The sequence below is a fragment of the Lepeophtheirus salmonis genome, chromosome 10 (genome assembly GCF_016086655.4).
Source record: "Lepeophtheirus salmonis chromosome 10, UVic_Lsal_1.4, whole genome shotgun sequence".
In the NCBI taxonomy this organism is placed as follows: domain Eukaryota; kingdom Metazoa; phylum Arthropoda; class Copepoda; order Siphonostomatoida; family Caligidae; genus Lepeophtheirus; species Lepeophtheirus salmonis.
Window position 1 is genome coordinate 7,952,526 of NC_052140.2, and position 16,998 is coordinate 7,969,523.

The window sequence follows — 16,998 nt, forward strand, 5'->3', positions numbered from 1 at the left end:
CCGTGGTTCTACAATTATAATAAAGTTTTCAGTATCAATACAAAAAAACAACTTTTGCAATTCATATTTGCAAAGAGCAATGATGATGATAGATGTCCCCTATTGCGAATATGCCCATCTAGGTACTGTTGAACAAAAATGAAAAATATATCTATGTTTACCTGTTTTCATACATAAAAGTTTTGCAATCCTTAGTGGACAATTGTACATATGGATACCTTCAATTAAATTCATACATAAATCTATATTTATAGTAGGATGAACAGCAGTCAAGCTCTTGAAGATGTAAAAGTAATAGGATAGAAACAATACATGGGTTTTGATTGGTAGTTTGGCATAGTGAGGCTGTATTATATTAAAATACAAGCTGGTAATGATTATCAAGGGGATGCAAGTTTAACTTTTTAATGTGTTTTCTTATGGGATACATTTCTATGATGTAAGTGCCCGTCTAGGAAAATTAAATTTGTATGTCAAGTAGTGTTTGATTGGTCTAAAAAAAACAACTAATGAGACTGGAGTCCTATCAATCAAGTCCTGATTAATTTTATCAGTCAATTATTGGTCTTTTAATGCAACTGCAATAGCTGAAATGTCGTAGTTATTATACACATCTGAAGAGGAAAATTTCCAAATCATCTTGGAGATTGTGCAATTAGCATTTTAATCCAGAATTCGAGATTCCAGACTCAATTCAGTACTCTCTGCATTAATGATCGGATTGTATCATGAAGCTTTATATTAAAATCATTATTTTGTTTTAGAAATATGCTATTCTATGAAGTCACATACAGTACGTAGATTAAAATAGTTGGTTATCTTAACAGACCTTTTATTCACTTAGAGTGGTGTGCTTTGGAGAAACTTCTACAAATTGAATTTGGAGTCTAAAGGCGATAATGCATCTGTAAAGGCGCAAGATTTGCGCATTTACAGATTTTGGACTTTTCCCAACCTGTTTCTTGGTTCACTGTAAAATGATAATGATAGTATGATTGTGTGGTAATATCATCGTGTACATTTTGATGGTGAAGCAAAATCATCGAAGGAAAATTTTTGCAAGACAATATTATCGTCTTCAATTTGACATCAATTTATATTATATTCAGACAATTAAACACTTGAATGATGTATGTGAACTCCTGGGCTCCAAGCCTAGTTATTTTCCTTCGTCGCGGCTTCCCTGAGCATCAAGGACCCCTTCTAATAAACCATAATCCACCCCAGCAGGCAAACTGTTTCGCTTCAAGGGAGGATAAATTCCAGCGCCACGGCTTACCTGAGAATCAGAACCCCCTTAATACCCATCTTCAGGTTGGGTAGGTGAACTGCTTGGCTCCAAGAGAGGATAAATTGCCACTGCTTTTTTTATCGTATAAAAGGCTGCCTGATACAATAAAGAAAACGACCTGTAAAATGACACAAAAAGTAAAGATAAACTATGTATTTCGGAATGAACTCTGGGGATTGAAATCAAAATACTTATAGTTATTACAATAGTATATTTAAAAATAAAGTAGTTATAGTAGCTAACCAGGTGAATAATTGAGACATTACTTAAATAATGTATTACTGATATAATATTTAAGAGTAAAAATTATATTTTTCCAACAATTTTGCTCACTTGTTAGATGAAAGGGTATAAATATATTTATCAAATAATAATATGGTCTATAACCTAAATATTAGATCTATTAGTATACACGAAAAAATACGTGAAAGATAGAGACTGAATAAGTATTAACATCATTACTCTTGTCTTTAAAAATGCGTAAGTACGAAGAGGCAAACCAAAATAATATAATTGTATAATTCTGACAACGTCGAGCTAGGTATTAGATAATATTTCAGCTATGCTTTGAATATTTTGACAACTCTAACAACGTATCGTCTACAAATGGGACACTCGGACATCACTTTGCCGCAGGATATGCATGTACACATATGTCCACATTCCAGCATTACACAATCCACCTTGGAGTCCATACAGATCTTACAGAGCTCTTCATCATCCATTGTATCTTTATCTAGGAACAGAAAGAAAAAACCACAATTAGCTAACAAGATTTAAATATACATGGTATACATTTTTAACTCCTCCGTTTTTTTAGGTGGGAAACTGAGGAGTGAATTTTCTATTCCTAAGCTGTTGACATTATTATTATTATTGTTACTAATGCTCATTTAATTGGTCAGATGGAGTTGTACTGATTAAGTATAAGTAAACATTATAGTATTACATTTACTCCAACTAACCTAGGAATCCTGTTTGAAGTCCATAAACTTTATGTATATGGACTTCCCTAGAAACGACCGAGTATTGAACCTACGCACATTGAGCTCAAGAGAATAATTTCTCCCGAAGCGCGTTGTCCATTGAGCTACGTCGTTCCATAATTAAGTTCATGAGCTCCCTTCTGTACTACAAATAATTGACAAAACTAAATAGAACATTTGGGTGTGCTCATAAATGATGGAGAGTAACCCTGAAGAGATGAGCAATAATTGTAAGGGGATCCTTGTTGGGGATCGACATACTAGTAATTCTTGACTATGAAAGTGGAGGGAACCAGCCTTAAGCCACGGCAGTCACATTAAGCCCACGTTTGATTGATTAAAGAATTTGAAAATTATCTTCCAAAGTATGATCATTTTAAAAAGAAAACTTAAGTTTCTAAAAAAACGTCATTAAAAGAAATACCATTTATTTGTTAAATACGGCCATAGAAAGGCTTTGCCTGTCCTAAACAATGTCATTCTAAAATTTAAATAAAACGTGCCTTTCAAAAAGTGTTACTATTAATATTAGGTTGGTTTTTAGTGGAACAACGAGCAAAGTAGAACGATGCCTCATTACCCTAAGAAACCTTCCCAATTGTCGGTATTGTTTGTATTTGAGTCTATTGGTCAATTTTTGGGTAGAGTATTGGGACAAGAGGCAAAGCAAAACTATGAAATCATACTTCACAAAATCTATGAACAACGATACAGACAATAAGGAAGGGTCCATAGGTGAATATAAGACTTTGGCTGCAGTTCTACCAAAAATTGAACTAGTATTACAAATTGTTTTAAGAAAAGGATGCTGTAAAATACCTTTTTGTTCTTCTTTAGGTTATTAGGACGCGTGAAGAAAGCAGAAAGGGCAAATATTCAAAATAGGAAAGAATAAAAGACGCAATCCGTTTCGCATAGGACCCTGCAAAAGCTTCTGATGAAAATCGTCTGTATTTTAAGCATGTTAAAAAAATCAACATGATAACCTTAACAATTTGAAGAATGTTATGGAGGAGAGAAGGAATAATGCTGTCATGACGTTTAATTAGAACAGCTATAATCAGCTGTGACGAGAGCAGAGGGGGAGAAGGAAATTAACAAGGACATAGCCAAGAATTATTCCGAACTCGATTCTTAGTCGTACAAGGACTAACAATTATAACTCCACAACAAATCTTCAGGATTACGCTCCGTCTTTTATGAGAACACACGAATGTTTAATCATTTTTGAATATAATTGAATCTATTTATGAAAGGATATTTACTGCTCGGAAGTTGAATAATACAACGGATTTTCATCCCTAGCAATAGCTTAAGGTCGGCTCTTTGTACGCCCAGTCCCAGTGATCTGTTGAATTTTTAAGGTGGCCTATTTTTTGGAATTAGTAATCTGAAGAATGAATTTTCTTTTCATTAGCAGTTGTCAAAATTATTTAATGTCTGGGTTGTGAACAGCCTTTCCTAAATAGATTCAATTGTATTCAAAACTGATTAAGCATTCGTGTGTACTCATAAAAGACAGAGAGTAACCCTGAAGGTTTATTGCAGAGTTGTAGTTGTAAGTCCTTGTTAGAGTCCGAGTAAAATTGGAGATCGACATCAGAGTATTTCTAGCAAATGTCCTATTTTATACCCTTTTCTCCTTCCTCTCTTATGACAGCTGATTATAGCTGATCTAATGAAATGTTATGAGCATTTTCTTTCTCTCCTCTAAAATAGTCTTCCAATTATGAGGGGGTACCCATGTTGATTTTTGTGGGGGGGTTTTATATGCCCATTGTACATAGGATTTTCATCATTTTGCATAAAACATGTCCTGTTGCTAAGTAAAAATACCAAGAAACCAAAAATGAACGTGGTAATTAGTGTTGCGTCGTTCCATCTTTATTCGGTCCATTCCAGTCTTAGAAACGGTCCTCATAATTTTTCATTAAAATATCGATGGTGTATTAAGCCATATCAGATATAAGTGCGTTTATTCTGAACATTGCACATATCTTGCAAACAATAAACACAAATCCCACTCCGTATGTTAGCAAATACATATAGACTGGAATTACTTCGATGTCGATCCTCAATTCTATTCTGAGGCCAACAAGTACTTACACGATAACTCCGTAAGACCAACCCCTTATTGTTACTCTTCGTCCTTCATGAGTACACGCACTAGTAATTACTTTATACTTAGATGTTCTGTCTTCAAGATTTAAATAATAATGATAAGACCCTTGGAAAATATAAAAAATCCTGTTCAGATTCACAACTAGAAAAAGCGTCTTCAGCTTTCTATTTATAAAAAAACGTTTAAAAAAACAAAACAGATGCTATTGATAACAAAAATGAAATAATGAATCTAAAAGACAATAAGTTCTTGTTATCAAAATCTTAAATTGCGATTGAGTACCCCTCAAATTAAGGATTTTTTTTTTTGCTTTTTATTAGAAAATTTAATATTTGAAGTTAAATATTTGAAATTAAATTAAAAATTTTTTTTTGAAGAAAAACAACTATTGCAAAAAATTAAATTTTTGAAGAAAAATTATTGCAAAAAATTAAATTTTTGAAGAAATATTATTTTTCCTATAAATTTAATTTTATGGGAATACTCTCTGAGACTAGTTATGAATTTTTGAAATTATTTTTCGAAAAAAATTAATTCTTGAGGATTTATTCTTCAAAAAAATCCCCAAAACCAAGTCTCCTCTCCCCTAAATATATATATATATATATTTAATCCTCCAAACGCACCCACTAATACAGGTATTTATACTATCTCTGGTTGGTTTTCCACTCTCGATTTATCCACTATCTTTAACTCGAATTTGCTCTGTGAGCAATTTTCAACATTTTTAAATCGGATAACACAATGGGATAAAATTCAGGTTTTGGAGGATTAATAAAAAATGTGGTATAGCTACCATAAAAATGAGTAAAATGAGAGATATTACTATCCAGCTAAGGGGATCACACATTTTTAACAAGGTCTGCGGAGTCGTTAAATCAAATCCCCGACTCCCATTCCAGTACTTTGAATGTCACCAACTCCAACACACACTTTTTTAATAATATATTTTATAGACTCGATTAGTCACCATTGAATCTTTCGAGTCTAGAAACTATTTATATCGATCTAATTTAATTTAAATTCTGAACATAATTTATGTACTCGTCACCAAGGAACAGCAATACAAACAACCCCTCACTGCAACGTTAAGCTTTACTCTCATTGACTATTCACAAGTCTAATTAATAAAATAGTACGGCTAGTGGATAACCTCTACCCAACATAATAATTTAGACATTAGACATGTTCAGGAATTATGAATGAGTTAGCTTTCAAGTTTCATAAATTAATAGTAATTAATACCTATAGTTTATAACCATTTAGAAAAAAACAACAACTTTCCAACCACTCTAAGCTGCAAGCCTTAGATTATAAATAAGTTAATTAACATGAATTATAATAATTTTTTTAGCGTGAGTAGGAATCGGTACAAATTTCCCGACTCCGACTGCACAGCCCTGTTTATAACGTCCAGTTATAGGTTGGGTTACCGATTTAAATTTTTTATATGATGGATTATTTTATTGGATATTTATAAGTCCATTACATTGAGGACTGATCCCTGTTTAACTGATCAACAAAACCTTTTCAATATAAAGTAACTCAATGTTCTTCAAGATAACCAATACATTTTATTTACAAATACATACTACTTACATCAATATCACACACTTTTCTAAGTGGGATCCTCCCCTGGTGCATAAAATCTATGTCAACCAAAGAATAAAGGAGTCACAGCTTATTTTTTACGTTATAAGGAATTGTAATCTTACTCCTCCCAACAACCAGATTCCATTTCGAAAAAGTATCAAAATGAATAAGGAAGCACAGTATAAAAAATTGATTGACGTGTATTATGTAGATTGTCCCCATTTAAAGAAACAAGAATGTTATAAAAAAGCTCAAGAGGAGTGAAACCGAGTGAAAGAAGGAGTACCAGAACATCATTCAATCATTGGAGGCTAAGGCTCCAAGAAGAAAATCCATTTATTTAAATTGGTGGGTTATTCATTGTAAAAATACTACAACCAATTTAAGTATAGATGGAACATGAACAGGGAGGCTAACAATTTAGGATGTCCAATCCTAAGGGGGGTATCAAGATATGGACAAACACAGACAGGGGGTCAAAAACTGTACTTTTTTGAGAACGTCATAAATGTGTCATGTTGGATCAGTCCTAAGTCCTTATCAGTCTTTTTTTTTTCAGTCCGATCTTTTTTTTACCATTCAATGGTTCTAATGACTGATACATCCATCGGTCTTTCAGTCCTAGCTCTATTTTTATTTTCTTCACTCATAGCTAGGATTGAAGAATATAAAAACAAAGAAAATAATTAATGATGGCTAGATCGTTTGATAATACGTTCTAGTCACACATATTCTACAGGTATCTTGTCTCCTTGAAAGAGGCTATGAATTAAGATGTAACTTCAGCGACTCAAATGACGTAGTTCAGGGATTCTCAACCTTTTTTTTTTAGAGAGAGATGCACATCTTGTAAAATATTTATTTTATCCAATTATCCCCTTACCAGAACAATTTTTTTAGCTTCAGTGATGTACTACATGTAAAATATTCTTTCAAAATCTCAAGTACCCCCTGGAGTGCCTCCAAGTACCGCAAGGGGTACGCATATCCCATTTGAGAACCACTGGCTTAGTTAGTGCTAAATACATAATTTTAGCTGTTGTAGTTTCTACAAAAGACCGATACGGACCGGTCTTAGGACTGGGAAATTTTATTAGGTCCGGACTGATAGGACGGACTGGAGACTTTTTAGTTTTTATAGACCAATCCAAGAACAATGCCCCTTAATATCTTTTTTATTATTTCCCCCCCCCCCTTATTTTCTTTATAGAGGAAAGATTGCGAGATGATTGTATATTTTAATAGGATACAATAAAAAGTGATAGTAAACCAAAAATAAGCAAATACATACATTGGTCGGCATGAGAAACATTGATACGAGCACTAAATAAATAATATATTTTTTTTTGAAATATGGATATTTTGAAAACTTTCCAAGAAATGAGATCAATAGTGATTTTTAACAAAAACAGATGACAAAAAAATACTGGGAATTCAACATTAATAAAATATTAATTAATATTTCATTAAATTATATTAGATTTATCTTTCGTAAACTAAGAAATATTCCCCATGCACCATCCAATTTTTATATTTTTCTTTGTTCATTAGAACAATCTCTCTCGTCAAAGATTTTCAGGTTATTACTTTGCCGAACATGATGCCTCTTTTTGTAAGAAATTTTTTCATGAAAACATTATTTTTTTTCCAAACGATGATGTTTCCTGGGCTGTATCCCGCGAAAGCAAATCCGATGACGCAGTTCCTTCGGACTTTTCTATCATAAATATTTGTTTTAAATTAAAAGTTGCTCAACTAACTTAAAGCTAATCCTCAACCTCTCACTTTCATAGAAATAACTGAGTTAAATGCTTTCCTTTAGAGATGAGCCGATTAATAGAAATCGGGAATTGGATGCCTTTTCTGGAATCCGCATCGGGAAAATAATGTTTGATTTGTGATTCCGTTTCTTATGTATTACAGAGTCTAACAGCAAAAATGGTACAAAAACAGTATATGCTCAGTTTAATAGAGTTTTCTATAGACTTTGGAAAAGAGCAAATTCTTTATCAGGGCAACATTTCACATTTTTTAAATTTCTCCCCCTACTTTTTCTTTTTCTCTCTCTTTGTTTCTATCTCTTCTAACTGGGGCATACTGATATATATGGACTTTTATTATGAGATCAATTCAAAAATGAGTTGTATCATTGAATTATTGTCGTGGCTTTATCACAAACTGACAACAATATAGAGCGTTTTTGGAGAGGCTCTTTTTAAAAAATTAAAGTTTATACTTTCAACTATCCAATGAAATACTTTTAAACTTTATAAATTTATTTGTCTTGAAGCTATGAGGCTCTGAATAAAAAGCACCTATTTGCACATTAATACAAAGAGTACACGAGTTACAATTATAATGCAGAATTTTAAAAATGGTTTTAGAACTTTTTAACATTCGGCTTTAAAATATACATAATTTATCCCTATCTTCAACACCGAGGGCTTAAAACAGCTGTGAACCTTAAAAATAACAAAAAATTTATGACCATTTTCTGAAGCCCACAAAGCTTTGAGAGAAAAAAATAAGGCCTCATTTGGAATTAGGGATCAAACTGTACTAAGTTGAGGTTATGCTCTTCTTGTGCACAAAAAAAGTGTGATTTTATTGGATAGTGTTTTTTATTTATTACTGGTGTTTAACTATTTATTACTTTTCTAAGTTATTAAACAAAATTATGTAATACATCCTTCAAAATATAAAAAACGATCATGTGATTTTGATACTTGAGTAAATTCATTTTATAAATATTGCAATACAATAATTTATAATAATAAAAGCTCGAAAACTGAGAAGAAAGTAATTGAACCCAAACTAAACATGAAAAAATTATGTTCTAAATACATGCAGTCGATGTAAATATTGTTATTTTAGGGGAACGAGTTTTGTAGAGGGAGCTGGAAAGCTCACCTTTTCAAAATTTGACAAAACCTCGAAACCCGTCAAAACTTTGTATTTTCTGTTTTTTTAAAAGCCCATTATAACTTCCAAATCTTCAAATACTGACTTCCTTGCTCTATTAAATTTAGAATGTATGTTTCCCACAGTCAACACTATGTAGAAACTTGTTGAATTTTGTGAGATGTGTACTCTTAATCCCAGTTCGTTTCAAAAGTAATCTTTGTTTGATTTTTTTAGATCTGCGGGAGTAATCGATATTGCTTGGAATTACGCGATTAATTAAGCACAAACTCAAAAATCCTCCTCAGATCAATAGAGATATACGACAAGCTTGTCTGCATTAATATAGATGAATGATAATTAACAAATAAATGTATCTAAATGCATGAGGGGGGGGGGCGCTTTTAAACATAAATGTGAATGGTCAAATTTGATTTTCAATCTACTTATTCATTTGGTTTATCTCTTGAGATTTAAGCTTAAACATAATCCCCATTCATCTAGCACTTGCAGCTTTCCCTCTTTAAGGATGAATATGTAAAAAATAAATATTAGCCGTCTAAAAACCTTTATATTTCTACATATTATCATACGTAGGCTGCTATATATATTTCTGGCCTAGGCTACAATAATTGTTGCCAGGTGTAATTTGACATTTCCTTGGTTAGGTTTGACATTTTTGTAGCATAATCGTACTCATAATGTTTTGACATACGACCATCATTTGTGTTGTTTACAGTGACTTGAAAAAATTAATTAGGCAAATAAATGGAATTAAGTGTGATCATTTTTCACAACTTTCGACGTCGATTATCACAACAAGAGTGCATTGATGAACTTAAATCTTTGTAGGGCGATGAAGCACCATACTATAGCACGGTGAAAAACTGATTTAATGAATTCAATCCTGGCAGACGCTCGCTCAAAGACAAATTCCTTGAAGGTCGTCCAAAAACGGCCGTTGTGCCAGAGAACATTGATGCCGTGCGTGAAGTGATAATTCAAGATCGTCATGTGACATACCGTGCGATAGAGGTATCCTTGGGCATTTCTTCCACTAGCATACATTCGATATTGCATGACACCTGGCCGTAAAAAGGTTTGTTCTAGTTGAATCCCGCACAATTTGGCAATCGCTCAAAAGAAGGCTATTGTCGATTGGTGCAAAGAAATGTTGAAAAAAATATGCTTGCAGTACTTCAAAAGACGTTAATAAGATCTTGACAGGTGACAAATTATGGATCTATGCGTATGAATCCGAAACAAAACAACAATCGGCCGTGTGTGTCTTCGAAGACGAGCCAAATCCAACCAAAGTTGTTTGTGGAAGAAGCACTTTTAAGCAAATGGTCGCCTATTTCTTCGACAAAACTGGCCATGTGGCGACTGTTCCACTTGAGCATCGTAGAACGGTCAATTCTGAGTGGTATATCACAATTTGTTGCCTGAAGTCTTTGGAGAATTTCGAAAAACGAACAAGAGAAGACAAATCATTGTTCACCATGACAATACGAGCTCTCACACATTGGCTCAAACCAGCGCCTTTTTGACAAGCCAAAGCGTCGAATTGATGGGTCACCCGCCGTACAACCCTGACTTGGCACCCTATGACTTCTTTTTTTTCCCGCACATCAAGAATTGTGGTCAACGATTTTCGTCGCCAGAAGATGCTGTTGAAGCGTTTAAAAACCTTTTTTAGAGGTGCCTCAATCGGAGGTTTGAGCGCATGCTGGAGAATACTTTGACAAGCAATGAAAAACCCATTTTTGATGATGAATATTCTTTTTTTCATTATTAGGCCAGAAACATATATAGTAGCCTACGTATGCATTCATATTAATAAGCATCAGGTTCACTAAAAATATATTGGATATAAGTTATAACCACAATATACTAAAATATTGATGAGTAGACTATATAAACTGTTGAATAACGCTTATGACTATGATTCAAATAAGTTAAACTAATTCTTAAGTTAATCTTGGAAAAGAAATTACGAAAACAAATTTGAAATTACAAGTTCTTTAAAATAGGATTTTTATTTTGTGTGACGAGTTTTTTAGCGAGCAAAAGTGTTAGGGTGAGTAACGAGTATTCAAGCAATTAACAAGGAGATTTATTTTATCAATTGTAATTCTTAGAAATTTATAGCAAAATTATATTTTAAAATATTAGAGAATTGGAATCAAATCGGGATGTATTACTAGAATCGCATCGTAATCGAATTCGGGAATTTTTTGTGGAATTGTCCTATCAGTACTTTCTTTATAGTTCAGAATGTAGTTAAAGATGGTCCGGATTTACTTGAACGACCTTGTGTAACATTTCTGATGGTATGGTACAGAGCTCTATTACGAAGTTTAAGGACTTGGTATTTGAAAGATAAGTCTAATCGTCCCTTACTTTTTTGTAGGTCTTTATCGATTTATCTCTCCTTGAGATTCGACAGGATGTCAAAATGAGACCATCAAATAAAATGACTTAAACCTTACAGTCTATCAAAAATCTATGCCTCTATTGCCTTCTCTTATTATGTTATTACATCGTTATACAATCTTATTTCCATTTTGAAGACAATCAAAATAATTGTTATTATAGAATGAACAAGATAATTTTATCTGATTATTTTCTTTTTTGGGTCCCTAATCGATAAAAAAAATCAAATCAAGCCATTTTTAGGAATTATTAATATACATCACTTTGATTTTATTCAAATAACAGTTTTTTATAATTTGCATCCAGTACTATTCAATGCAGATGTGAAGTCTTTTTTATTTTTAAAGCCATTTGATGAAGTTTTATTTAAATTTAATGGGAATTTGTCCATTTTATGTAGTAAATATACCAACTTCGAACCTCCAGGATGGCGTCTCTCTCAATTATGATATAGAAAAAATGATCTATAAAACGCAGAAAAATATTTTCTCTTGTGTAATAATCTATGTGCCTTTAAACTTAAAAAGGTTTTCTTAAAACTGTATTTATACTTTAAAAGGTTATTCATAAAGTATGTAAATTTAAATAGAAAGTCTTAAACTTCTATAAGAAATGGTCAAAAAGTAACCCAACACCTTCTGAAAAAAAATTATCGTCACAACGTTGTTTGCTCGCTTCATTTCATCATTTTTAAAATTAAACATAATATTAACAAACTATTATTGCATTAAGATTCTATCAAAAAATATGAATTTGATTTTAATTGATGATGGCAATTAAATCATCATTTTTTTTACTTGAAAATGTTCCAAATTTATAACATTTAGAAGATGTATAAATAATATTTAAATAATAACAAATAAGATTTTAAATTCTTTGACGTCATTATATCGCACACACTAATGCAGGATGCCCTTCATATTAACATTATATAATATGTCGTGTGCAAGTGTGGATTTTGTTCAAGAAGTAACTTGCAAGTGTAAATTGTACGAATTTAAAACAAAAATGAGATGAAGAATTGAGAGTTCTTGTGATGAGAGAATAATGCAATCATTCATGGATGGTTGATATAATTCTTGACCTTTTTTTATGAAAATGACTAATTGAAAAGTACATATTCTGTGGCACATTATAAAGTTCAAAAACCTACAGTTATATTACTTATAACTAACTAATAAATGCGTCATTTTAATAGATTAAAATGAAAGGACAGCATTAATTAGTAGTTGCTAATTAAAACGACTGATGCTGTAATTCCATAAGGAGGTATGTGCCATTTGCTAATACAAATTAAAACTCGGACACAATATATAAATAGATTACTCTGTACCTAGACGTAATAGACAAGGATCATTTTCTTTAAATAATGATTTAAGAGTTACTTATGTTAGGGTAATACTAGAGGGATGATTTATACGCTAGTTTACTTTTACATTATCCCATTGGAGGCACAAAAACACATAAAAATCGAATATATTTTATAGCATTTGGGACATACTCACCTTCATTGTTTCGCTTATCTTGTAACCAGAGCCTTCGAACAATCTTAAGAAGTTCTTCTTTTTCAATAACTCCTTTAAACATCACTCTATTTAATGCAAGAATTTCTTTCATTTGCTTAACAGATAACTCTAACAAGTCATCCTCCGTTTCAATCTCTGATAACTGTACCAGCTCCTGATGACTAAACCGTTTAGGACTGGAAGTTACCACGTTATTTTTCTATTAATTAAAAAGAAGTAAAAAATATTACAAATTTACACAACAGAAAAGAAATGACACTCCTCACTTTAGTACTACTAAGGTTGCTATTTGTCGATGTTTCTTGAGGAGGAGGTGGAGGGCTTACTACACTATCCATATTTTCGGCCTCAAGTGCAACATCTTCGTCTGATGTTGATGGTCCCTCTTTGTTATTTGGCGTTTCTTCGTCTGCTGTGCTGGTACTCTCTGTACCTTTATTTTTCCCAAGTAATGACTCTGAACTTGACGACGATATCCTATTATCCTCATCGTCATTTGAACTAGCTTCCTCCAATGGATTGACAACAACAAAGTCATCTAGAATAACGTCTTCATCTGATTGTAAATTGTGTTTATTGATCCATTCTTCTCGATGAGTACTTTGCACATAGTTTTTCGGAAAGTTTTTCTTGCTTTCAATAGGCCCTCTGCGTGCATCTCCTGTAGTACTTGAGGATTCTTCAGGAGAGACGGAACCTCCTCCTTCGCTTTTATGTATTTGAATAATGAGCTCAACTAAATCCTTTTTTTCTACACAGGACTTTGTGGACATATTTTTAGACATAATGAAACGTTGAAGGTCCTTAACACGGAGCTCCATGAGATCAGCTCTGGTGGGAGGATTTTGAAACAATACTTTACAACGAACACATATTTTTTTAGAATAGGACCCACTCATACAGCCGCTGCAAAAGTGGATCTTACAGCCTCTACATATTTTCTAGAGATGGAATTAGAAATTAATATATGACGAAGAGAGTATAGGTAGGAAAATCATCATCACCTTGGTTTTGAAAAGTGTAAATTTCACGGCACAATTATCACAGGCCATTTCGTCGTGAGGTGAAGATTCTGGGTCTGAAGAAGGGTTGTTGGAGTCTGAGGGACGAGCTATTTCAGCATCAATTGATTCTATAGTTGAAACACTTTATGTAATTATGGACTGATTTTTTGTTACTATTTCACTAAGGTTCTACTACTTTATAGAATGATATATATATATATATTGGGATATACTATGTATATTTAATAATAAGTCTGATAGAAGCAAAATTGATAACTGTAATTAAAAGAAATACAAAATAAAATAGTCAAATAACAAGGCAGCATGCACGAATTCACCAAATGAAAATTGAAATAAAAATAAAAGTCGTGTGTTTCATCATAGAGAATCAAAAGTAAATTAATAACCTTGTGAACTATTTATCGTAGTTCCTAAAATCCCTCCATTTCCCATTGTAGTAGAGCTCTGAAAAGGGATAAATGAAGAAGATAGGCATTAGGATTAGGAATGAGATTATTAAATTAATATTAGTGTGTGCCATGATTAATACAAACTATACTAAGATAAGAATTAGATAAGTAAAAACAAAACACAAACATATAGCCTGGCTATAGAACAAAGAAATGACCTCAGGTGATGCAGATGAAGGCCTTGGAGCATAGGGCCTTCCTCCTGGAGAGAATGTTTTGTCCAGTAGATCAACATATATGGAAATCTCTGCTGTTGCTCTATTCACTCTCTCTGATAAAGAGGAGCCCAAGGCTCCAAAAAGACCCAGTCCCGTGGGTTTACTCATTCTTTTTTGTCTTCAGCACAAATCACAATCATTAACGCCCATTAATTAGGATCGTTAATGGTTTATGTCATTTTCAATAATTTTTGTTTTTTAACGGAGAAAAGTGAGAGCCAGAGAAAAATTTTTATAATTAATATTATATACAAAATTGTGAACGATCAGAAAAAAGAGGTTGTAGTACTCTGACGTCATAATCTCATGCACCTTCCCTATTTGAACTTGTATTCATCCAAATTCAAATATGACGTAGAGAAGGTTGAATAAAAAATAAAATTAAAGAAATCAATACCTCAGCAGCTAGCAGCAGAGCTGTCGACTATTCCTTTCTTCTTGTAATATTAATAAAGGTTCTATAAAGTATTCTATTCTACGTCGTAGCAGATATTTTATATTTATGGCCGGAGATCTTTCAATTATAGCTCTAGCTCCATCTTATATTAAAATCCATGTAATTTTATTTTAACAAATAATATGTTCCTGAATTCTTCCTCCTCTGCAGGTCCCTGTGGTCAGTAGAAGAGTGATATTATATCATATATAAATGATAATAGTACTAGCAGTACAATACGATAACATGAACAGTGCAACCCCCCGTACTCCGCACTTAGAAATAAGATCCTTCATTGTTGTCCTACTATTCTTCTTCTCTTTTCATCTTACGTTAATTCTTAATATTCTTTCTTTCTGATTTATTAACATTACATTAGAGTAGTATAAGTATAATATCAATGTACATGTTATTTACGTCTAGGTAAACTTAAGAAAGAGAATTGTGAACAAAGAAAGAAAAAAGTCATCCATGTTCGTGATTATTAAACTCTATTATAAATTATAATAAGGGAATTAATTCAAAATTACTTGAAATACAATATAAATTTGTCAAAAGATTTTATTTATTCAAAATGTGATCTTCGTTTGTAACAAGGGTACGTGTCTCATGAAAAAGTACTTGAGAAAAATAAAGTACTTAATTTTTACAAAACAAGAGTATAATCCCAACCCTATGATTAATTCATTGTGTAATATTTGTCGACAAAGTTTAACTCTTGTTCAATGATTTCAACTCCATCGCCCGCCAATATCCCTTAGATTATACTTCCTGTCATCCCTTTCAAAATTAGACTTATTCATATAATTTAGGTCAATTAAATATGCATAATGATATATTTTTTATTTTACAATCGGGCCGAATTACACTCAGAGTACCAGGCTTTGACTAATACTATAATATTATCGCATCGACGTCCGCCACGGTCACGGAATATTACCGTTTGAATATATGACATCACTAATAAAGTATGACGTCATATATTAATTGGAGGTTTAGCAGCGTATGTGAGCAATATTTGTTGTTGAGAAATTCGTCCAGTCCCAGAGTTTATTATTTATTAAGGTCCTAGAAAATCATTCCGACATACATTGTCATTATCTTGCTTTAAGTATGTCAGACTCCTCCTCTTTACCCTACGGAGGCTTGTGGACTCTGGAGAGTCGTGATGGTAATTTTGATAATTTTCTTCAGTGTCGTGGAGCGAGTTACGTCATGCGATGTATTATGGGCTCTTTTTCTGCGGATGTTGAATACTCTCATGAGAAGATACAGGGTACTGAGGAATTAGTTAAGAAAACCATTTCTAAATTCGGCTCTAGGGAGTATCGCATGCCCTATCCTTCTGGAACATTTATTCCAAATAAAACTCTCTCAGGAATAAATACTATAATCATGTGATATCGATTAAATTTTTAGCAGTTGTTGCTTGGTTAAACGCACTGTCTTGGGTCTCCGTACTATTACAACTGAACTTTTAGCAGACATTAACTGAAATCTCACTCACGACTTGAAGTCTTTGATCTTTTTTGTTTAATATATTTAAAAAAATGAAATGAAATTCACTAACTACCATGATTCACATAAGTTTTCTATCTATACATAGATTCTTCTCAATCTGATTATAAAATTAATCGATATCCTTAATATTAGTAATCAAACAAACAAAATAATAAAAATAAACAGGCAAGCCAGAAACAGGAAAACTGATGACTAGTGAGAGAGGATATCGGTTGGATATGTTTATGAAATCTGATCAATCGGAACTAAAGCCCATCGCAAGTGTCCATAAAGAGATGGATGGGGACAAGTTGAAAGTGACTCTCTCATGTGGGGATGTTGTATCGAAAGAAGTGTACAAAAGAAAAGAGTAACAGCTCTCAGACATTAATCCGTTGGAGAACATTGAAGAAACTCATTTTATATTTTAAAGTGTATCCTATTAGTTATGTTGACTTTAAGAGTAGAAGATTGCCTGCTACACCACCTAAAATATATTATGTGTTAAGGTTGCA

The 16,998-nt window shown here is 32.6% G+C and overlaps 2 protein-coding genes across 8 annotated transcripts; one reads left to right on the forward strand and one right to left on the reverse strand.

Moving 5' to 3' along the window:
* Positions 1-1,429: 1,429 nt before the first annotated feature.
* Positions 1,430-15,296, reverse strand: LOC121125401 (E3 ubiquitin-protein ligase RNF34). 7 transcript variants are annotated; one of them, XM_071891525.1, is made up of 7 exons: positions 15,219-15,296; positions 14,945-15,158; positions 14,267-14,324; positions 13,860-13,966; positions 13,122-13,796; positions 12,835-13,054; positions 1,430-2,027 (listed from the first exon to the last, which is right to left on the reverse strand). In XM_071891525.1, the coding sequence occupies exons 3-7, from the start codon at positions 14,310-14,312 to the stop codon at positions 1,852-1,854; spliced, it is 1,224 nt and encodes a 407-aa protein (XP_071747626.1). In that variant the 5' UTR covers positions 14,313-14,324; positions 14,945-15,158; positions 15,219-15,296; the 3' UTR covers positions 1,430-1,851. The 7 variants fall into 7 exon arrangements, with proteins under 7 accessions (XP_071747626.1, XP_071747625.1, XP_040576534.1 ...); XM_071891524.1 differs by having other exon boundaries at positions 13,860-13,987; positions 15,219-15,261; XM_040720600.2 differs by lacking the exon at positions 15,219-15,296 and having other exon boundaries at positions 13,860-13,954; positions 14,945-15,177.
* Positions 15,297-15,965: 669 nt separating this feature from the next.
* On the forward strand, positions 15,966-16,978 carry LOC121125405 (uncharacterized). The gene is made up of 2 exons (XM_071891356.1): positions 15,966-16,380; positions 16,665-16,978. Exons 1-2 carry the CDS (start codon positions 16,097-16,099, stop codon positions 16,855-16,857), a joined length of 477 nt encoding a protein of 158 aa, XP_071747457.1. The 5' UTR covers positions 15,966-16,096; the 3' UTR covers positions 16,858-16,978.
* The last annotated feature ends 20 nt before the right edge of the window (positions 16,979-16,998 follow it).